This window comes from Diorhabda sublineata, chromosome 2 (assembly GCF_026230105.1).
Source record: "Diorhabda sublineata isolate icDioSubl1.1 chromosome 2, icDioSubl1.1, whole genome shotgun sequence".
Taxonomy (NCBI): Eukaryota; Metazoa; Arthropoda; class Insecta; order Coleoptera; family Chrysomelidae; genus Diorhabda; species Diorhabda sublineata.
The window spans coordinates 26,194,084-26,217,403 of record NC_079475.1 but is presented as its reverse complement, the minus strand read 5'-3'; the positions used below and the strand labels follow the sequence as shown (position 1 = coordinate 26,217,403).

At 31.8% G+C, this 23,320-nt stretch overlaps 1 protein-coding gene across 9 annotated transcripts in view; it reads right to left on the bottom strand.

Annotated features, from left to right (window-relative positions):
• The window catches only part of LOC130453463 (UNC93-like protein), a 39,380-nt gene extending 24,858 nt beyond the window's left edge, over positions 1-14,522 (bottom strand). The window contains exons 1-2 of one of the 9 annotated variants that reach the window (XM_056793238.1): positions 14,304-14,522; positions 7,082-7,240 (exon numbers count right to left, since the gene is read on the bottom strand). In XM_056793238.1, the coding sequence (XP_056649216.1) occupies positions 7,082-7,122 (41 nt within the window). In that variant the 5' untranslated portion in view covers positions 7,123-7,240; positions 14,304-14,522. Of the gene's footprint in view, positions 1-4,511; positions 4,577-7,081; positions 7,241-9,508; positions 9,528-13,693; positions 13,830-14,303 lie in introns of those variants that run through there. The other 8 variants (XM_056793232.1, XM_056793235.1, XM_056793234.1 and 5 more) reach the window with 8 other exon arrangements.
• Between the last annotated feature and the right edge of the window lie 8,798 nt (positions 14,523-23,320).

The window sequence follows — 23,320 nt, the reverse complement described above, 5'->3', positions numbered from 1 at the left end:
ACTGACTCATCTTTGATCCAAGAAAGTTATCTGGGGGCTGGCTTAGAGAAAATCAACTATATGGAAGTTCACCGAATACAGGACAACTTAAACACTTGTCACGAAATTGTATTTTATGCATTGTACTCCGAGTACTCGTCTTTGGCATTGCTACAGTCCCGAAACTATTAAGTAGTAGTATCATTTAGTTTATTTAGTGACTGGTAAAATCAAATGTAAATTTACTAAATTACTGAACTTACAGAGGAAAAATGTCCATTTGATATACATGATTGGGAAGTTTTTTTCAGAACATTTAACGTTTTGGTAATCATAGAATATAGTAATTCCATTTATATACAGCGTTAAATTAGTTCTTTAATACTTGTAGATTCATTACTATACCAGGTTTATAAAAAAATGCGGCGAATGATTGTTATAGCACTAATTACTTGACCTACAACTATCTCATCTGGTATGTATCATATCCTCATTTGTTGATATAAGCAGTGACAAGCTTTTACCCGTTTCAGCTTGTGAGTCTGCTATTTCCGCCAGATTAGTGACATTGTATTTGAGGTGTCTTTTCCATGAAACATGGTTCCTGAACAACGGAATTACATTAAGTTTTGTTTCCAATTAAATAAAATTGCCTAACAACCTAACAAAGGAAGCTCAAGAAATTTCAACATATCTTCATATGATTCACAAGCATGTCCTCATTTGTCTCTAGTTTCATTATGATTAACATAAAAAATTATTTAAAAATATCCCTACAAAGTCCACCTACTAAAGGATAGTTTCAAGGAAAACGAGTAGTCAATAATAAAGAGACAAATTATGAGAATGTATAATTAACTTAATAGAATATTTTGCGCTATCTATGAGTGAACTACAAAAGTGCGCTTCATATAGAAGGTATTTGTTCTAACTAAATGTATGTTACCGGAATCGATAGGAGATACAGGCTTAATAGAAAAGTATTCATATCCCATTTCGAGCCATATTAAACGGATCAGTTGATGCCATCAGCTGGTTGGATGCAGGACAAAATATTTCTTGATCAAAAGCATGCGTACATGAAGTTCATCTGATTGTTTATCACTTTGTTATTTTCATTGTTAAACTAGTTATAAAATATTAGATGAAATTTGAGGTTAGAAATTTGTTCACTTTTACGGTTTGCAGAGTTTTGCATGCAATTTTTTTCATGTTGTATTGCATTATGTCAAGCGGCATTAAGAAACCGATTTTTTCACTATTGTAGTTAGTTAAAACTTAAAAATGAATTTGTATATATAACCAATTGTTAAAATGTAAATTAATACATCGATAAATGATGATTTTATAAAAAAATTAGTGGTCTAACAATAAGAAGTTATTCTCAATATTTAGTTATAATTTTTTCACAAACACAAACAAGTGGAAAAATCATGTGTAAAACAATAAATTACTTTTGAATTTAACTTCAACATCGAATATATTTGAAAGGAATAAATTTTATTTCCTATAAGAATACGCATCGCTAAAATTTTTCAGATTGATAATTGAAGAGTTTTCAGTAAAAAATGCGATTACTGTTAAAAAATCAATAGTTGTATCGATACACCCCTCAATATTATCATTAAGGACTCATACTTGTGTGAATTGTTGAATTTTCAATTCATGCATCCAATGAGTTTTTGTAAATTCATTCATCCAATGAGTTTTTGTTATAGACAGGAGACGAATAACAGAACTGACATCATGGTGGTTGATAGAAGAGTCGATTCAGTCCTTCTTGTCGATGTAACTATACCCAACACTCATAAGATTCTCAACAAACACCTGGCAAATCTGACCAAATACGCGGATCTGGCAATTGAGATTTAACAGATGTAGCACAGCGAAAATGTGGAAATAGTCCCAGTTATAATAATAATAAGAGGGTGGAGGAGGCTTGACTACCTTCTGAACCTCTCTCTCGACTCTCGACCGGTAATGAAAGTACGTAAATTTCGGATTATATCCAAAGCGGATAAGGATTACTCACCCCTTAACCTCGCATCGCCAGAATCTGACTTAAATATAGTAGTGGACACCAAGAAGCAGGAACAGTAGTTACGAAAGGCACTACAGTTTAAATATGATCACGACCTCAACTAGCCGCATGTTGACAAAGAATCTGCAAACAGAAGGCTTACTAGCGGGAATATTTTTCCAAAGACTGAAGGCTTCATGATAGATATCCAGGATCAAGTTATTTACACGAATAATTACAAGAAAAATGTCATCAAGGATTTAAACACTAAATCTGACAAATGCAGAAAGTGCCAACAAACATCAGAAACCATTCAACATATATCTGCTTGTAGTGTGTTAGCTTATACCGAGTATCTACACCGACATAACTAAGTGTGCAACATCATCCACCAGAGACTAGCCAAAAAGTTCGGTCTTCTCAATACGTATACATCGTATACATCGTATTACACGTACCAGCCGCATAAGGTGCTCGAAAATGACAATTTTAGACTCTACTACGATAGCTCCAGTATCACCGATAGACAGGTGACGAATTAGAGAGTGGCGGTTGATGGAAGAGTTAATTCAGTCCTTCTTGTCGATATAGCTATACCGAACACTCATAACGTTCTCAACAAACACCAGGAGGAACTGGCTAAATACGCGGATCTCGCAATTGAGATTAAACATATGTGGCACAGCGAAAATGTGGAAATAGTCCAAGTTATTATGTCAGCAACTGGCGTCGTGCCTAAAGATAGCATTATACTAGGATACACAACTTCGACTCAAAGTGGGATGCTAGTATCCCGGATGCCAACATCCTGGATGCTAGCATCCTAGTATAATGGTATCTTTAGCATCCCGGACTGCTATTTTATTTTAATTTTTTGCCAGTCGTCAATATGGCCCCATCGAAGGAAGAGATGTTGTGGCTGATGTTACTAATTAATAAAAAAAGGCGTAGTGCAAAAAGGAAGTTTAGTGTGGACCCCTTTTCAGCTGTCCGTCGTGTTAAAAGCCTGTATTTTACATTGTTTGTTGAACTGTGCAATAGTGAAACAAGATTTTTTAATTAGAATGTCACTTCCATCTTTCAAAGAGCTTCTAGGCTACATCCATAGTGACATCTCTAAACAAGATACAAAATTTTTCAGACCAATTTCAGTTAAAGAGAAACTAGTCATAACTCTGATCAAACTGCGTGCGCGTGCATGGATAAAGCGCCTGCTCGGATGCTAAAAGACTAGTAAAATGCGCCGCATTTGAACCAATGTCCCACAATCGATTTTGTGCATCCCGGAATACAATAAGTGACCGCATTTCAGCATCCCAACCGGAATGCGCAAAATCGAGCCTCCGGGTGGATGTTTTAGCATCCGATGCTGGCATCCCTAATCTAATCCTAATCCTAATCCTAATGTAACAAAAAACAACTCTGAAGAAAACATTCTAATGGAAAAAGAAATGAATAGTGATACAAAAAAAAATTAGAAAAAGAATTACAGCAAACAGGATAAGATGTATTGAAATAAATGAAAATGATAATGAAATTGAAGTAAAAGAAAATGCAAAGGAATTTGACAGAGAAATAATTGAAATGAACAATGATACAATAATGGAAGAAAAGGATATATATGAAGTAATAAAAACGCATAATGTAATTCTAATGCATAATAAAATATTGGAGAACGAATATTATGTTATAGAACCTGAATTAAATACAAATATACTGAATATACAGAATCAAAATAATATGATTTATAAAGTATTTCAACAAAATATTTAATGCGATAATTAATGAAAACAGAATAAAAGAAATATTTTGGAAACATAATTATTATCATTCCTTGAAGTGTTACGCAAATCAATAAATTATAAAATGGATTTTTATAATAAAAACTTCTTTCTCTTTTATTATGTTATAAGTATAGATAAGATTTATGTCCAATAAGAATCAAAATAAGTATAATACATAGAACAGTTAAGATACTTTTAGAAACTAGATAAATAAAAAAATGATTAATTAGAATATATAAGAAATTTTGTAATGAAATTCATAATTTTGTTCATTTAACCGGAGTAACAAAGAAAAAGGAGAAAATAATATAAAAAATTATAATCAATGTAATACAAATAAAACTTATAATTGGCGTAATATAAATGAAACAATTCAAAAAACAGACATACGTAAATTAATTAGTACAAAACATAATTCAATTATTTATAAAAGAATTCATTGACCCTAAACAATAAACAGCTAATAAATCATTTGATCACATACATATTGATATTTTTAAAATAGGAAATAATTCATATTTAACAATAATTGGCACATTTTCACGAAACGGTCAAGTATATTTTATATCAAGTATAAACGGAATTTCTGTTGTTGATAACTTATTAATTTATTACATCAGTCATCACGGTCTACCGTATGAAATAACAGCTGATTATGGTTCAGAGTTCATAAACAATGACCTACAAGACTTTTGTAAATTAAATAAAATTGAATTACATTATATTACCGCAAAAAAGAGTAACTCACATTCACCTGTTGAAACATTTCATTCTAGTCTAATTGATCATTTTCGTTGTTCAAGAGAAACTATTAAAGATCTAACACGTGATCACCTGAAGAAATATTCAATTCTATGGTATAATTATTTTATTCATTCCGTTACTCAATTCACACTCTCATAAATAATTAAAAGTCATATAAATAATTCAGATCCTTTTGATTTAGATGATCGTTTAGTAATATTCGCAAAATCATAAAGTAGTTACAAAATTATTATATGACAAAATTAGAGATAGAAAAATAATTTATAAAAGAAATAAAGATAGAACTGATTCACCGTCAAACCATAGTAGGTATATATTAGAACAAAATTTAGACACAAAATTTTATCCAAATTTGAAAAAGGTGAAATTTTAAAAGACTGGTATACTTTTGGAAACACATAGAGAAACATATCATAAGAATATAATTAGAAAACCTAAAGTTAATTCAGAAAAATTGTTACAGAATAATGAAGCTGGCAATACTAATAATACTTCTAATATTATACCAAAAAATCGAGACGGAAGATGTACAAATGACACAAATAAATAACCCATTATTACCCATTAATTTAGGATTATGATAACTTATATACACTAAACATACTTTTATATGTTACACAGATTTAAAAGAAATTAGTAAAAAATATTCTTATAATTCAAGAAACAGTTTAATACAAGCAAACGTAACAAATCCTATTTCATACCATCACCTAGCTGAACAAATAATGAAAAGCACAAAAATTTTAATTAATACTTTAGATGAGGAATCAGAAGACATTTATCCACATATGAGATAAAAAAGAGGATTAAAAAATGCTGTAAGAAAAATAGCTAAGTGGCTTTTTGGAACTGTTGATTCAGACGATGATCAAAGATATAATATAATAATGCAATAAATATTTCACAACACAATTAGAAACAAATAATTCCCTTTAAATAATTGCATTATATTCTATAGTACAATTCCACAAATTAATCTGGATTGTCAAAACCTAATTACACTAATTGATAATGAAAACGCAATTACATTTTCTAAATTGAATTCAATCCATAGTTCAGTAGTCTCTAGTCATGAAATTTTGGAAATGATGAAGTATTTGAATACTACTTATAAAGAAGAACGCATTCCAAAATTGGATAATGTTTTAACAACATTCTGTTGCTAAATTCTAAATGCCTGGGAGCATTCATCATATTATAGTAGCTGTTTTTGCAATTCAAATATTAAAATATCTTTCCAATGTTAATCGATATTCTCCTGTTTCACTTTTACTGCGTAAAATATATTATAAGCAGAATGCGTGATTATTATTTATATAAACTTGAATTTACCATGTAACCTTCAAAATAACTAGTTCTAGATTGGTACTTGATGAATCAGGATGTTATGTTAACATTTTAAGATGACGAAATTTAATTAATGACATCTCTTGGTTAGAAAAAACAAATAATAAAATTTAGTAATGCTAAGGTTTTTTCTTGATATAAACTATAACTTCCTGGAAGCAAATTACACACTTCAAAATGGTTATACATTATTTAGTCCGTAGTGGAGATGAAAGTGAATGGTCCAGTTAAACTGAAAAGAATTATGTGAGTGAATTATTAATGGAAGAATTGGAAGGCAGACAAAAACCTAAGACTGAAAATTATATACACGAAACAGAGCAGCAATACAATGATGAAGACTTAGAAGCATTGCGATTTATATTGCTAATCAGTTAAAATACACTATGTTTAACTGTCAGAGCGGCTGAAACGATGATAGAAAAAATTCTTTTTGTTTCAGGTAAATGTAACCTTATAGATTGAATAGTGACATGTAGTGACTGTTCAATAGTGAGACTCAAAATTAATATTTGATTTCAAAACAATAGATAAAATTTTTATTTTCAAGTTGTGTGTAATGATCTAAAAAAAGTGCAATCTTAAATTTATTATTTCCTTGTTATTTTATATAATTTGACTCAAGATTTAGTAAAGTTAATAATTTTAAGTAGTCAATTAATAGTAGTAGTCAAGTAATTAATCAATAGCAGCAATCGTTGGGTGCGTGTTAGTAATAAATTATTGTCAAGTACAGGTTGAATATAAGTTATTGAACATAGCAATAAAATAGCATAAAAAAAAGCGTTCAGTATGAATATCTCCAACGGTTCCAGAAATTCCAGCTTACTACAATTACAAATACGTATAAGTGATGAATTTGATTACATAACTTCACTTTTCGTCTTAGCTACTTCCCGTTTCCAAAAAATATGGAAACAATCTCTATTTTTGTCTGAATATTCCATCTAAATGCCTTTGTCAACATGAACCACACATGGTACATCCCTTATTTAAAAATAAGGGAACGCAGAAGTGAGAAGTTGACAAAAGAAAAATGTCTTTATCGTAAAAATGTGTTCCGAAGAAATCGGTATATATAAGCATCTAATGAATATTGCAAAACCTAACCTACTTTATTTCGGAAAAAAAAAACATAATTTCCGAAGTGATTGTCAATATCACAATATAAAGTAAAGGTACTTACGTTCTAATGCTCTCCACATTGTCAGATATTGTGTAAACCATCTTGAATTTCTTCACAATTCTTTATTTTTAAAGAATAAAACAAATCATTTATTTTTTATAAATGGTAAACATTGATTTGATGATTGTGATCAATTGGAAAGATTAGAAGCTATTTACGCTTTGGAGATATTAAAAATTTGAAAAAATAAAGTTATTGACAGGCAATTTTGAGAGAAAGTTGTTATTGTGAAGAACTGAGAATAATAAAATCCAAATTGTTAGATTTAAATAGTGGTTGAAACTGGGTAATTTAAGTATGAGATTAAATAAATTTATTCAGCTATAACATGAAATTCGAATTTGACTGTCTACAATAATGATGATTTTTAATATATGCATGATCATTAGGTAAAATATATTGTAAATAGTAATCCTTGAATATAAATGATGCTTGTTAGTTTATTTGAATTGAATTACTAAAACAGATTGAACTTCTAATTGGCAACAATAATATCTGAAACAGCCGATGTGACAGATCTTGGCTCAGTTCTTTAAACATATCTGACCATATAAGCAGCGAGTTTTGTGATGCTCGTAATGGTTTTACAGAGCAATTAATTGGAAGAAATATAGATTGTTTTCACGATACGTTTACTCTAATCGACAATACGCAACCCATAAACGCCGTACAGTATGCGCATAACAGTCGATTGCCGCTATACAGCGTAGTGTCGACAATTATCCAATTGTGTCAAAATCTGCATTTTGTCCATCCACTTCTTCGAATATTTTGTGCTGGGTTCATCATATGAACTTCAACCTGTCCGGAAGTAGAAACCACATAGTTCATAGTTCGTTAACGAAATCGATGGAGGGAAACATTTTGGTTAAATGGTTATGTGAATAAACAGCATTGTCGAATTTGGGACGATGAATTAAATGAATTAAACCCATAATTGGCAGCAGGGTCTCCAGAAAGTATGGTAATCAAAACGTTGTAATGTGGATGAGGCAGGATACAAATACATGTATCCTAACTTTTTGTGCTCTACGTTGGAAAGTTTGACGAAATGAACAAGTTAACTGCCCATTGCGTTTTCATACCATTAGATTACGAGGATGTATTGATATCTGGTTAGCCTAGACCAGTTCCATGCATAAATAAAATATTGCGTTACTATAGCAACGAACAATAACTTATTAGAAGTGTCAGGGTAAAGTTTGACGTCAGAAAAGTAAACCAGAGTTACGCAATAAATTGAAAGAGAAAAGATGTCCACCGAAATTGTGAAATTCGAAAAATTGGAGTATCGAGCCATCATCAAGTACCTGTATAAAGATCTACTCAACTTGGAATTGTTTTAAATTGGATTGAAATTTTTAACATAAGAATGCAAACGTTGATAAAATTGGACACAAAATTTGCATGTGAAAGGTTTTTCCACGTATCCCTTAGACCAAAATAAGCTTAAGAATGATTTAAATGTTTATGAGGAACAACGTTGAAGTTTGAACACAACGTGCCGTTAAATAAGTTATCAAGAATATATACTTCGTTTGATTTAGTGAACCTTGATTCTACAATTTTTCATTTCATCACAGAGAAAATATAATAGTGTATATTTTAATATATTAGTATAAATTTTATGACAAAAAATGGACAAGAACTATCACATATACGGAATAAAAATGAAAACATTACAAAAATGTGTGCTAATTCCGTTTCTCAAAATGAGGTCTATGATTTAATGAGAAACAGGTATCGAAACGGTTAGCTTCAAGAACGGTATTATTGTCTTCACAGTCTTCCCTACAGATATCTGTATAATTCAGAAAAATATAGGGACTAACCGGGAGAACACTTTCACCAGAATCCAAATATAACGACAAATAGATATCAGGGATCGTCACATGATGGTAGTTTACTAATATTATAAAAGCCATTCCATAAAAGGAAACAAAAGTTTTTATGACCCTACATAGATGTATCTTGATATTTTATGAGTTTTAAGCTCAATATTTTCGAAATCGATGGCAATTAAACTCCCGAAAACTGTTATTTCTTTTAGGGTCACTTGCAAGAAAATTATACAAATGTTTATTCAATGCGTAATATTTGAAAAAAAGTATTATAACGGTAAACATGATAAAATATAACCCTCAACATTATTAGAAATTTTTGTCCTTAACAGAAACTTGTTTGGGATGGGAAGGTAGGTATACGTTAGGCTTATTATAGTTTGTGACTTTGTTATTATTGTTAAATATTTTGAATATTTTTGAGTCCAAAACATGTAGATCAGCTATAAAATGCTATTATTCGAGTTAACGGAGATGTTACCTGTTTCACGAATTCTATACGAATTTTATAAATCAAATGTAGTGTCTACATTGGACATGATTCATAACAAACTGTGTATACATACTGATAACTATAAATACTTACATACACTTAGGAGCGTTTTGAAACTTAAACAAATAATGATCATTTTGAAATCGTCGAACTTTGACAAAAATATTTACGATTATTGAGACATACTGAGACTCAGTACAGAAATAAAGGACGAAACCTTAACAGTGGTGCCAGAGCAAATAAAATTCGATTTTCATGAGCGCTGATTTCGCTTATCTATTTTGTGATTCTCATTTTATATGAGCTATAATATCTAGGAATTATTTTTACCCCATTTTAAGGGTATTCCCAACTATTCAGGCCGACTGTGGCCGATAATGGCCAAATGAGTGATATATTATTGTAAAAGAGGGAGAAAAAGATTATCAATTTTTCCCTGATTTATGATGGTCTATTGAGCCATACATCAGTCACATTGGGCATCAAAAAAATTAGAGCGCTTTATAACGTTATTAGTTATGAGCATTGATAACAGTTATGATTACAGAAAACGCTCCGGCTTCCTCCGAGATATGGAAGGTCAGTTTTAAAACTAGACGTGTTAAAGTGAAGACTAGAAAAAATAATATGCCTTTTTCTGCCTATTCGATCATACCATCGCAAAAAAGGAAAGGAATAGAGCATACACTTATTTGTTACACTACCTTGTTCCCCTATTTAGCTTAAATAGTATATTTATATCATACTGAAAATTATAGTAATGTAATTATTGACTCCATTCTATCTCTTCTCAAAAGTTGAAGTATCCATGGTACTACTGCTATCCACGGTGTATAAAATTTCATTGCATGGTGTTAAAATAGTACAGAAGTAAGTAGGAATAAAAATTACAAGACTTTCAGGATCAGAAACTAGCGAAAAATGTCTCGTATATTTATCAACGAAGACGTGTTCTACCAACTACTGGAGACGTAGGATCCTTTTATTACGAACATGAGAACCAAACCAAAGAAAAAGCACTTGAAAATCAGTGAGGCAGCTAAAAAACTAATCTAATTTCCTTTAATTTGGAATCATAAGTTCCTTTTGAAATTGAACAGAATTTCACTTCCTAGTTTTATTATTTCTCCAGTTATCAAGCTTCATTGAATTATTATCGTATTTTTTGCTCTCTGACTCAGCTATAGGTATAATCGTTTACCTACTCAATAGACAGGAGCAAAGAAGATCCGACAGAAAAGATCTATCTAAGCTTAGAGATTAGCGGAGAAATAGCATATATGTCGTTGGCAAATTTTATGGGATACCACAACTAAGGGAAGATGAGCCCACTGACTTATTCCGCGGGTGGACATCCGATTCAGCCGCTCCAACGGAGAGGTGAATTACGACTTGACCAAGATACTTTCTTGTCACGGATGCTTCAAAGAATACCTTTTCAGGTTCAAACATGAAGATTCTCCGGAGTCCCCAACCTGTGCAGGGAACAACGAAATTATCCCCGCACTTTAGCATGCTCCATCACACACGTAAAGTACTAATCTACAATTGATACAATTTATTGGATAAAACGCGTCAAATGAAATGTTAATGCAAATACTTCAAATTCTTCATTTCCTATCTAACAAAGGTTTTTGATGGCAAAAAAACATTTATATCCAAACGATGTTCGAGACAGTTATTTTATAGAAATATGAATAATTTCATTATTACGAAAGTGAGTGGCAAGCAAAAAATATATTTTTTAATACCCAAAGTAATTTTTGAGCAGCTCCAATAATCTACATGAAATTTCAATAATACAACTAATAGAGGACAAAAATGGCTGTACAATTATGAGTGTTAGATTTGGATGTATAACCAAATAAAACCTACATCAACTTTGAAAATAACCCGTAAAGGTCAATGAGCTCGAATTAGAAAAACTGCACTTTTTTTAAAATAAATCGCTGCATTATTTCAAAGTTTCAAATTATAATTTTCTTTACACTTGTATTTTAATTAGAACGCATCTAATTCAATTCAGAAGCTCTGAAAAAAACTCTTTTGTTGAGAAAAATTAGGAATATGGAATTATCAAAATCGTGCAAAATTCTAACCTGTGTAAAATATTAGTGATTTTTAGACGTAACAAGTTTGCAGCTTCTACACAAAGCTACTAAAAAACCAAGTTGAAATTTTTAGTATTGGACTAAATCAATTTAAAATGGGTTTTTAAAAAAACTTTTTTTTTATGTAAGTGAGTACCGATAAGAACATAAACTGTAGCAATAGGGATTTTCTCTATTCAACTTTCATGGCAAAAGTTAAGCAAATGAGAGCTATTCATTGAAAACGTTCTTATTACTGGTCGCAATAGTCTCTGGGAGCCCGTCAGAAAAGGATAAGTTATTACATTTGCAGACATCAGAGATTCTGCATCTCCCAAGATATATGTTGATGTTTAGAAGGATAGTAGCTGCAGCTATATGTCTCTAAATTTGTGCGATATATTGTCTCATGAATTAACTTCGGTTCCATTTTACTTATTTCACGAAGAAACAACTATATTTGATTTAGTATCGTCATTTGAACCACATGATACAGGTGCTTCTCCTGAAGTTGAAAATTTTTTCAAAGAACATGTATTTTTTAAAAAAATTCCTAGAGCATTATTAAGGATAATGGTGGTATAGATTGATGAAACGGTGAAATATTTGAAGCAATTAAGAAGAGATATTACAGATGTTATATTTATGAAGTTTCGAGAAATAGAAAAGTAGTGGAATTTCGTAATTTTTGAAATTATTAGAAAATACACGATTTCTATTGAAATTTATAAGTGGTTATCTTCTCGAGAATGCAACGATAAATTACGAATAGAAGAAACTCTTATCTCCACGGGGGTTTTGAAAATCCCGAGTTATGTTTTTCTTTTAACAAGAATGGTATAATCGAATTAAAAGATTTGAAAGTAAATCATGATTAGGCTGAAACTTCATGTTTTATATGAGTATTAGGTACATAATCAAAACAAAATTTCAGTGAAATGTGTGGATACAGATATACTCATATTACTATTACTATTATTCTGAATTTATTAAAACAAATGATATACAAGAAATAAACCTTCTTATGGAAATAAGGCAAGGGAATAAAAAGCGAGTTATTTCTGTGTCAGTAATAGTGGGCAAATTTCAAACTATGATATGGCATGGAATGCCAAACTGAGACATTCACTCATTGTATTCTAACGCAAAATGCACTTTTGAAGTACATAAGTACACAAGAAATTCGCAAATCTTAACCACTAGGCACTTATCACTCAAATAAGCTCAAATTATCTGTGATTTCAAGCCAAAGGAATGCAATTCATACGTAACTGATATTCATTTTGGATGCCTCTATCAATTGCGTTTATGAATATCTAGTCATATACTTTGTGTGACTTAACTGATTTTGGTTAAGTATTAAGCAGCTTCTGTAAAGGTAAACAATATCAAAGCAATAAATTGTATGCAAAACTTGTCAGAATATAGTTCCTGTTCCTGATTTATAGGAATTATTTTGAATTCAAAACGATTTATTTTCTCTTAGTTATATTTTTTCATTCTTCTTACAAATTAAAAACAGCCTCATTGTGCCGTTTCTCTTCATGCATTGTTTATGTACCTAATCGAACATCCGTATTTATAAAGTTTATGTTCTCAATAGGTACTCACTTCTTACTAGTAATATAATAAAATAAAATTTAAAAATGAGATTTTGATAAAAACCCATTTTAATTTGATAAAGTTAAAAACTGAAAATTTAGACTTGGATTTTTAGTTGTTTTGTATGGAAGTGGCACATTATTTTTCATTTTTCTCTTACCGTAAAAGTTGGAGACTTGATTTAAAAAAAACTTTCTCAATATATAACTCGGTATTTATGTCTAAAACATTTTAATATTTCACATAGGGTGAAGTTAAGGATGGATGATTTTGATAATTCCATATTCCTAATTTTTTTCAACAAATACTAAAAGTTTTTTTAAAATTTCCGAATTGCTATTAGGGGCGCTCTCACATTAAATATAAGTGTATTAAAAAACAGAATTTTGAATTGAAAACTTAAAATAATACATCGATTTATTTTAAGAAAAGCGCAGTTTTTCTAATTCGAGCTCAGTGATTTTTAATGGCTATTTTCAAAGTTCACATCTACTAAATAAAGGGATAGAATTCGATTTTCTATGCCTCAGAGTGTCCTATACAAAATGAAATAGGTTTCATTTAGTTATACCTTTGAATCACTCACCCTCAGAAAACAGCTAGTAGCCGGGCGGTAGTAGGGATACTCCACTATAACTTATTTTAAAAATGGGACGTCGATAATGCGGAAGAAACTATTATTATCTTTTACGTTCATTCATCCATGATTTGATAGAGAGTTATTATAACCTATACTAGTTTTGAAGACTAATTGTTGGGTAAAACACATTCTTAAAAATGTATGCACAAAAACAATGAGTAATTAATAATTTGTCTTCTAAATGAAGATACTGTTATATTTATTTCAAAAGAAGAAAAAATCATTTTGTAGCTTATTGTGGGAAATATTATTGTTTGGGCTTTTTTAAAAGTATGAATTAGGAAATAGCATACAGATACATACCCAAAAACTGATTAAGTCTAATCAAGAGATATCAAAGCTCATAAAGACTGAAAGAGATTATTAGTTAGGTAGGAATTTTATGAGATTCATTATCTTACGCGTACATCATTGTATGAAGAATTACTATTTCTTATGATACAAATCAAGTTAAATTATGAAAAGCTGAATGGAAACGGATATTTTTATGTGAACGTGAGGTTCGAATGATTAAGCTTATTATTAGTTGCTTTAATTTTGGGTAAAAGGTAAAAACCATATTTAGTATATCGCATTTAACATCTTCTATTTTTTCTACAAAATCACAATCTGAAAATCAATTTTTATATAACTGAGCACCTCACATATATTTCACACCTTGTTTACTGATATTGCAACCGACTAAGTCACGGAACCAGTTTCACTTTTTTATATATTTATTAAACGTGATTATCAATTAGTTGGATCTTACAGATTCACTGGTTCGTATCTCACTGAATTGAACGTCCTTCTTGTTAAGTTTTTATGCTGTACAACTAATAAAAAGCCATAATTGAGGTTTGCGTGCTTTGACAGGTGGAAATATATGCATTATGAGGTCGTTGAATTGTTATCTCTTAGGAGGACATAATTGATTAGTGTAATGATAATTCATACTAAATAATGAAATAGTTATGTGGTATTAGGTAGTTATAAGAAAAATTTAAATCTGGAACAGATCAATTAACCGATATTAATAGAGCTTGCACCTGTATTCGTATTAATAATAAACTGGTTTTCATCAGTCATAGAATAGAATCCCAATATAAAACGACCTTCACTGAGCTGGTTAATGGATCGAACATATTTTTTATGTAATTTAATATATCGAATTCTTTTCGGCTTTCACGTTCAGAATGTTTGATTGATTGTGACAAGTAGTGATCAAAAATTAAATGTATTTCTGTTGCGTCAGTTTATAGTAGGTTACGTAACAAGTCCCGAAAGTGGTCCTTCTCGCAGGATTGCAGGACTCGCCTACGGCTCGCCCTGTAATTTGCCCACTCGTCCAGTAGAAAACCACTTTCGGGACGTATTACGTACAATATTTTTTTAAACGGGCATTGTTGTACCATAAACACAATCAAATGCATCATTTTGAACATCCATTTTATAATGAACGTCAAATTATTTCAAGTTATTTTATAGTTTTAAATAATACAAAACTCGGTCACTATAGAAACTAATTGACCACTATCTTAGACTAAATATTTTATTATTTTTTTCATTAAAGATAGGCCGGAAAGTAAATAAAAATGAGTCCGGTAAAAGCTTTTACCGGACTATCTCAATAATTTTCTGGCTCCGTCCGACAAAACGAAATTTTCTGACCTAAAAATAAACCGGAATGTACTAATTTGTAGCCCGTTTTAAAAAAACATATTGTCATAAGTATTGAGTCGGCAAGTGGTATTAGCTAAGATAATTTTTAAGATTCAATTGTTATGTACTTACTGTATTTTCAGCACAAAAATTATATAATTCTTCGTTAAATTTATTTTTCAAAACGGTCACTTGTTTGTAGCATGTGGTATGATAACCATAAAATTCAAGTGATGCAATGGTTAGCTCAACAGTACGGTACTTTAATGAACAGTTTTTAAAAGTTTCATCATTAAAATCTATCACACCATTACCTGAATTAGACAAAAAACACTTTTTGGCCATTTTTGTCAATAATAAACAGCAGCACATATTCACTCGGAGCAAAATTTAATCTGTTAAAATTCGGCAACCGGTATTCAGGACTGATTTTTCGCAGGCAACCCTGCGTTCGTAATAAAATAAACTTTATTCCTATTTAAGTTTCATTCATTAACCAGACCGGTGCAAATTACTAGTATCGATTTACCTGTTCATACCTGACAACCCAGGAGTTGTGATAGGAAAAAAATGGGCAACCTAACTTTTACATATACTATGCACACTTTCGATTGGTATATTAGAATTTATCTGTTAACCAAACCGGTGAAATATTTAGAAAAAATTTTTTTTAAAAATTACTTAAAAATATCCTGGACTGAAATTTGCTAGGCAACCCATATACAATATATTTTTTGATAAATTAAATTACATAAAAAATATGTTTGCTCCAGCTCGGTGAAGGTCGTTTTATATCGGGATCTTAGATTACTAAATAAGAGGCGATAAGAAACAATAAAACTATGAAGTTGTATCTATTAAAGCACACACACACACAATATTTAGAATACACTAAAAATAGTCATTTATGCAATAAGTGCGTGCGTAAAGTAGCACTTTTTTCACCAAGGGAAAAAGATGATTCTACGCCAGCCCTATAGAGAAAAATGAAATTCAAATAGATATATTAGGATATATTAATTGAGCTCCAACGGTAAATTACAATTAAAAGCGAGCGCATAATGATTGAATTGAAAGTTGATTGTAGATAACGATATTAAGAAAAACTAACAACTAAATGAAATATTTTTGTTTCACTTACAGTCACGCTGATATATGTTTTATTACAAGATAAAGCTTCATTCGAGTGGTCAATATTTTTAACAATGAAAATGGCTTCTTGATTCGAATATGATGTAGATTTAAAAAACTGCTGTTATTAGTTCCTTATAAAATTTATTTTTGGGTCGAGAGAATTGCTTGCATACACCTCGGCAACAGCAATGGATTCCCATCCTCCATGTGGTTTCAATTGAAGATTGTCCCCACCCGAATCAACTAGAAGTGATGCCGAAGAACGTCGAAACGTATGACCTGTATATTCTTCTGGATGCAAACTTAAATATTACGCTATTTACGATGGAATCTTCGAATTTCTATTTGATAAGAAGAAGTTGTTGATGTGCTTGATGCTCTCAGATTAACACAGTTTTGATATAAATGTATTAAATGCATGTTTGAACTGGTTTCTCCATCCTATCACTGTAAAGCCTAGTCTTGTTTACGTTTTTGAATCTGGAATCGTGATGAGTAAAAACTCCCTTCATTTTTAAAGCCATCAATTTTAATTTCATACAACTTATCTTTTTGAAAGTGTTACATTTAACATTGAATATTTATCATCTGGAGCATTCAATAAAACTTTGTTTATTTCTCTTTTGAAGAATGTATTAGATTTTTCAGATTTGTACTCAACCAATTTTCGTATCAGATTACCATTAAGTTGCTATATTTACTTCTACATTATCATTTATAATTGATATTACTTTTAGTTCAAAATGACTGTAACATAGTGTAGAAGATATGAATTTTTTAGATTTCTTAAGGAGTACATATTTCATACACGTAGTCTTCTCTTTCCATCTTAGCATTTGCACCAATCAACTGTGTAGCTTATGGAAACTGTGAAATAAAATTAACGTTATGGTATTTCCACGTTTTTTTCACTTTTTTCTCTCCAACCATAAACAACTGCTTTAAATACTATAAACCGTTTAAATACAAGGTACTTTAATGATAAGGTGTAGGAAAATTAAATTTTTAGCGCCAATCTTCGCTAAATTAGCATTTAAAAATTATTCAAATAATAGATGTGGATGATAAAGTTGAAAAAGTTCTTATATTGAAATATACAGTTGCAAGAATCTAAAGGAAAGTAGATCTTATGGAAATTATTACTTTCTAATAATCAGCTAAAAAATTCGCTATTGAATAAAGTTGAAAAAATTTGACATAAATACTAAAGTACAATGTGATGGAGTTAATTGCCAAGATTTTCAAATTTTATTCCACTGTTGCCAAAATTACTCTACACATTAAACGTCCACATATAGTATTATTATGTTCATTTATTCGATAACGATTTTTAATATTTTCAACTTAGCACATTGTATGTAAGTATCCAGGACAATAAATTTTAAGTATATTGAATAGCAAATTTTCCAGCTAAATATTGCTGCTTGTGGTCCAATAACCTAGCCTGTTGAATTCCTAGGTAATTGTAGGTTTCCGTTTTCTATTGCCTGTATGATATCTCCGTTGGGTAGTTGCACATTTTCGTTTATGACACTTACCTTCTCAATGTGTAAGGTTTTCCATTTAGACAGTCCAAACTCCATATGTATATCAGTGGAGAATCGATGTCTTATATCAAGTGATTTATTTAAGGCTCATCATTGAGCATGACGGGTATTCATGGCAAGGCAGAACCAAAACGGATTCAAAGAGTCACCCTCGTATACGAATGGATAGTTTGGACCGATTTGCTGATGTAAGTTTGTTCGTTATCCTGACATCGTTGCTAAAAGGAGGCTTACAATAGTCGTGTAGACTTTGTAAAACTGCAGGACCTTCGCAAGCTGTGTGTATATTATGGTGATTTTTCTGTACTTGTCGAAGTATCACAGAAACCACAAGTTGGTCTTTGTACCCTTGGTGATATCTTCTGTAACCCTTCTGTTCCGGTGTGAGTATCTTATATGAAGCGAGGAGGCACGTGATAAATCTTTACTGAGTGGGGCCCTCCATCTGAGAGCTCCTTGGGAACGAATGAGTAGAGCCCAGTAATCGAAAAGCTGGGATATCTTCTGGGTTTCTGTAGGAGGTGACAAAAGTGTTACACTAATTTCTTGTAAACGCTTGAGAATTTCTTATAGCAATAGTTTTGGATATTATCAACAGTGTTTTCGAGTTGTTAGTATTTTGAAATACGTTAGCGATTTCCTTTAGTGTAAGATCATCATACTGCATTGGAACGAGGTTCAACCGCATCTCTTCAGCTGCAATCCAGTCGGCGTTTCTGTTGCGGTTTTTGGGAGCCGACCATAACGTGGACCGATACTTTTCTAATGTCTGTGGGCGTAGGTTCAAATTTCCTGTGAAATACTTTTTAATTGCTATAAAAAATGTTATCCTGCTGCTACTTTTTTGTGCCAAAGATACTTAATGTAACTCGATAATTGCTTAAATTTCACTTTCAAATTCTGCTAAAGCTGATCAATATACACACGCAAATGGTGTTCTGACTGTTGTGTGTGAGTACCTATATTCTTTAATATTTTTCGATGTGGTTTCTTAAGCATTTATAGGCGTTGGGCATAATTCTTATATTGGGTTGAGCATCCTAGTTCGCTTCTACAACCGGTACATTGACTTGCGTCGCCGTAGGAGCAGCAAGATCTGGTGAAGGAGAGTTATCGATGTGTTTCTCAATTTTGGTGACTATCACGCCGTCACGTTACGATCACCGATAGCCCAAGGATTATTATTATTATGCAAAAGACTTATGCACTACTCAGCTTAGAACCGGTGTTATTTACCTATCCGGGTACAAAGTATTGAAAGAATTAGGGTCGATTCACATAATGAATTTGCGCACTGTGTGGCAAGTATTCAATATTACAGCCTTCTGGATTGCGGCGAACGTGTTCTTTGGTAATCCCAGTGTTTCCACATTTTCTCTGGGCCACATCTGTTTAATCTCAATTGCGAGATCCGCGTGTTTGCCAGTTTCTCCTGGTGTTTGTTGAGAATGTTATGAGTATTCGGTATAGTTATATCGACAAGAAGAACTGAATTGACTCTTATATCAATCACCATGATGTCAGGTCTGTTTTTCGTCACCTGTCTATCGGTGATAATGGACTTACCGTAGTAGAGTCTAAAATTGTCATTTTCGAGCACCTTCTGTCGCTGGTACATGTAATACGGTGTATACGTATTGAGAAGACTGAACTTTTTGGCTGCGAATGGGTATTTCGTCAGTACTGACCGAGGTTGGACCAATTTAAAGATGTAGGTTCGTTCACCATCCCTTCATCGTTGTTGAAAGAAACCTTAAAATAGTTGGGTGGACTCTGTAAATCTGCAAGACCTCCACAAGCCAGGAATGAGGTACACTATCAAACGCTTCTTTGTAATCCACGAAAGCAGTGTGCATACTCCGGTGATCTCTGTGTACTTGCCGAAGTATCACGGAGTCCATAAGTTGTTCTTTGCACTCTTGGTGATTTCTTCTGCAACCTTTCTGTTCCTCTGCCAAGATGTTATATAGTGGGTAGGCACGTGATAGATCTCTACTGAGTGAGGTCATCGGCCTGGAAGCTCTTTGGAAGCAAATGAGTGGAGCCCAGGGCCAAAAACGTTGGAATATCTTCTGAGTTCTGTAGGAGGGGAGAAAATAGCTTCGCTAATTTCCTGTGTACGCTCGGGAATTTATTATACCAAAAGTTTTGGATATTATCAACTCCCGGTGCTTTCCAATTGTTAGTATTTTGGATTACGTCAGTGATTTCTTCCAGTGTGAAATCGTCATACTGCATCTGCATCGTAACAATATTTAATCGCATCTCTTCGGCTGCTATCCAGTCGGCATTTCTCTTGTGGATTTTGGGAGTTGGCCATAATGAAGACCAATACTTTTCCTAGTTCTGTTTCGATGGCATAGGTTGTTTGGTGTGGTAAAATACTTTTCGGTTGTTATGAAAAGTGTTATTCTGTAGCTTCTCCTTTGTGCACTTAATGTATCTCGATAAACGTTTGGATTTCGCTTTCAGCTTCTGCTGAAGCAGATCAATATACTCTCGCAAATGTTGTTGATGTTCTGGATGCTGTGTGTGAGCACCTGTTTTTTAGAATATTTCTCTGATGTGCATTCTCCAGCGTTTAGAGGGGTGTGCACAATTCTTGTACTCAATTAGACGTCCTAGCTTACTCCTAATGGTATCGACGGAACGTTCTAGGCGGCGTTGCCACCAGGGTTTTTTGTTGGTGTTATTGGTACGGATATTTGTCACGTATATTTTCTGATTATGTAGATGGTGTACTGCAATAGCTCCACAATAAATAAGTTAATGAAGCCGCTCGAGCGTATAGTAATCGGTGCAGTTGCAGTAACTAATTAAGTTATTAGAGTTTTTGTTGGTCTTCAGCTTAGGTAATTGGATGAAGTATGGGGACGATATTTGGTTTGCTATTGTCTAAATCGGGTATAGCCTGATTGTTGGTGATTTTATCTTCATGTTCGCCATTTAAAGATCTAGAAGGACCTCTTCTCGTATATATGTTCGTAATTTGATTTTTTTAGTTGCGTCATCGATAAAACGTATACAAGTTAAAGAATTTGGATTAAGAGCTGTCATTTCTTATGATGCTTGATGGCATATTATCAATGTAATTTCTCCGTGGAAATTCGGAAGATAATAAAAACTGTATTTCTTTTGATAATTCATTCTTTGTTTTAACGTTGTTTAATAAAAGTATATTTTTTATTATTCATTTATATTTTATTTATTGTCATTCTGTTTTTAAAAATCAAAATTTCTTTTTATTCATAATTGGCGCAGTCAGTAGGATACGCTCGGGTTTCGGAAGTGACATCATATAAACTCTCGAACTAGTGACAACAGGAGTGTCACGAAAAAGACCAGGAAAGCAGAGCGCTAGAGTTGACGAACAATCTGCAAGTGCCTTTTTCTGTTCACCTTCCAAAGCTCCTCCGTATAAGGATTTCGGAAAAGATAGTTAAATTCTCATTAATGCGAAAAAAATTACAATTACAAATATACTTTTATTAGGCAACGTCAGATCAAAAAATGAATTATTAAAAGAAATATAGTTTTTATTATCTTCCGTATTTTCACGGAGCCATCACTTTTTTTATATGCCGTCAGCTGTTACTTCATATATGCTCCTCTTTTGAGTATTCTCCAAGTACTTGAAGAAGATATATTTGTTTGTATTACCAATTTCTTTAGTACACTTAAGTTTTATAAACACTTACTTAAGGTTGATAATATGTAGGTTTATTCAAAATTTGATAACATTTTTATAAACAATATGTAATCTTATAACTAGCAGGGTTTAAAAAATTTGATTATTGTTGATATATCGTTATAACTCTGAATAAAGGGGAGTTTTCAATGGCAAACTTAGAAATTAATGAAGTTTTGTGTAACGTTACAAGAAAGGAAAGCCCCCAATCCCAATTTTTAACATGTATCCGGTTCATCTATGAGGTCTCATTTACGCAACAAAGCAATATTTGATTCACATATTTCTTAGTAATTAATGAGAGCATTGATTAATAACTATAAAAATCATTTTCAATATATATAACACTACTTGGTACGAACCGTCTAACTAACGTCTTCTATGAGGTCAGATATAAAAATAAATTCATGGGATGTCTCAGCTTTTGAAACATCTTCGTATAATATTCTTTTAATGCTCTTCACCTTGAATACGGATGACGTAACGACAATTATTTATTGAGCAGATCCCAAATTTCTCCATAAATGAGCCTTTCGCAAAAAAATAATTCCAGCTGGAAATTTAACATTCACTCCAAGATTGATTAACTATAGAGAGTCTTGTGAGGAATTGGTTCTTTGCCCCTATTTAATAAACTATTCTTACATTAAATATCTCAATACTTTTAAATACAAAAGGAGTAGAAAACATCATTAACAGGGCAGGTTTGAAATTGATTATCAAATCCAACAATACATGAAGAAAATAGTTGGAAAATCTCAATGAAGTACTGAATTTAGAGACGACTTGGTGTTGATGAAGTTAACTGGTGGTGATGATTGTAACAAGACGTTTATTGAGCAAACCAATAGGACTGTTAATGATCGGTTTAAACAGCATACATAGAGCATTCAAAATACGGTCAGACAGAAAAATTGGGTATTGCCGAGCTTGCTGGAATAATTATGAATAATGTGAAGTTGTTGAAAGATATAAACAAAATAACTTGTTAGATGAATTTGGTAGTATTGAGATTGTTAAATGTGAAAATAGGTTGAATAGGAACAAATGACTTATTCCTTGCTACACACTTTATAGTTAATTGAGAAATGAATGAGAAATTTTCCGCTGAAGTGGTTTTTCTTGCTAAAATTGTTCCTCGCCGGAGAAGAAGGTTATATATAAGTAAGTCAAGTTTCATCTTTCTTCAATTTCAGTTAACGATCACTCTCTGAAGACGATAACGCTCGTCAAACAGTACAATTGTAAGTTTTGGTTTAGTGGTAGCGTAAACAGTGTGCTCAATAAATATTAATGACAGTTATTGGCATGACGGAATTGAAGAAGATAGTAATACTAATCAGAAGATAAATAAAAAAAAGAATTGGAAAATGTACAATTCTTAGATTTACATTCGATGGCGTATTTTTTGTACATTGAACCTAAACAAATTGATTCATATATTTTCAATACAAAACATCACTTAACTCAATAATTATATTTATAGAGCGTTTTTACAAGAGATGCGTTACTATTATCGTTTTGTCTGTCCTTCTGTTCGTCAGTCAGTTGCAGCGTTATATC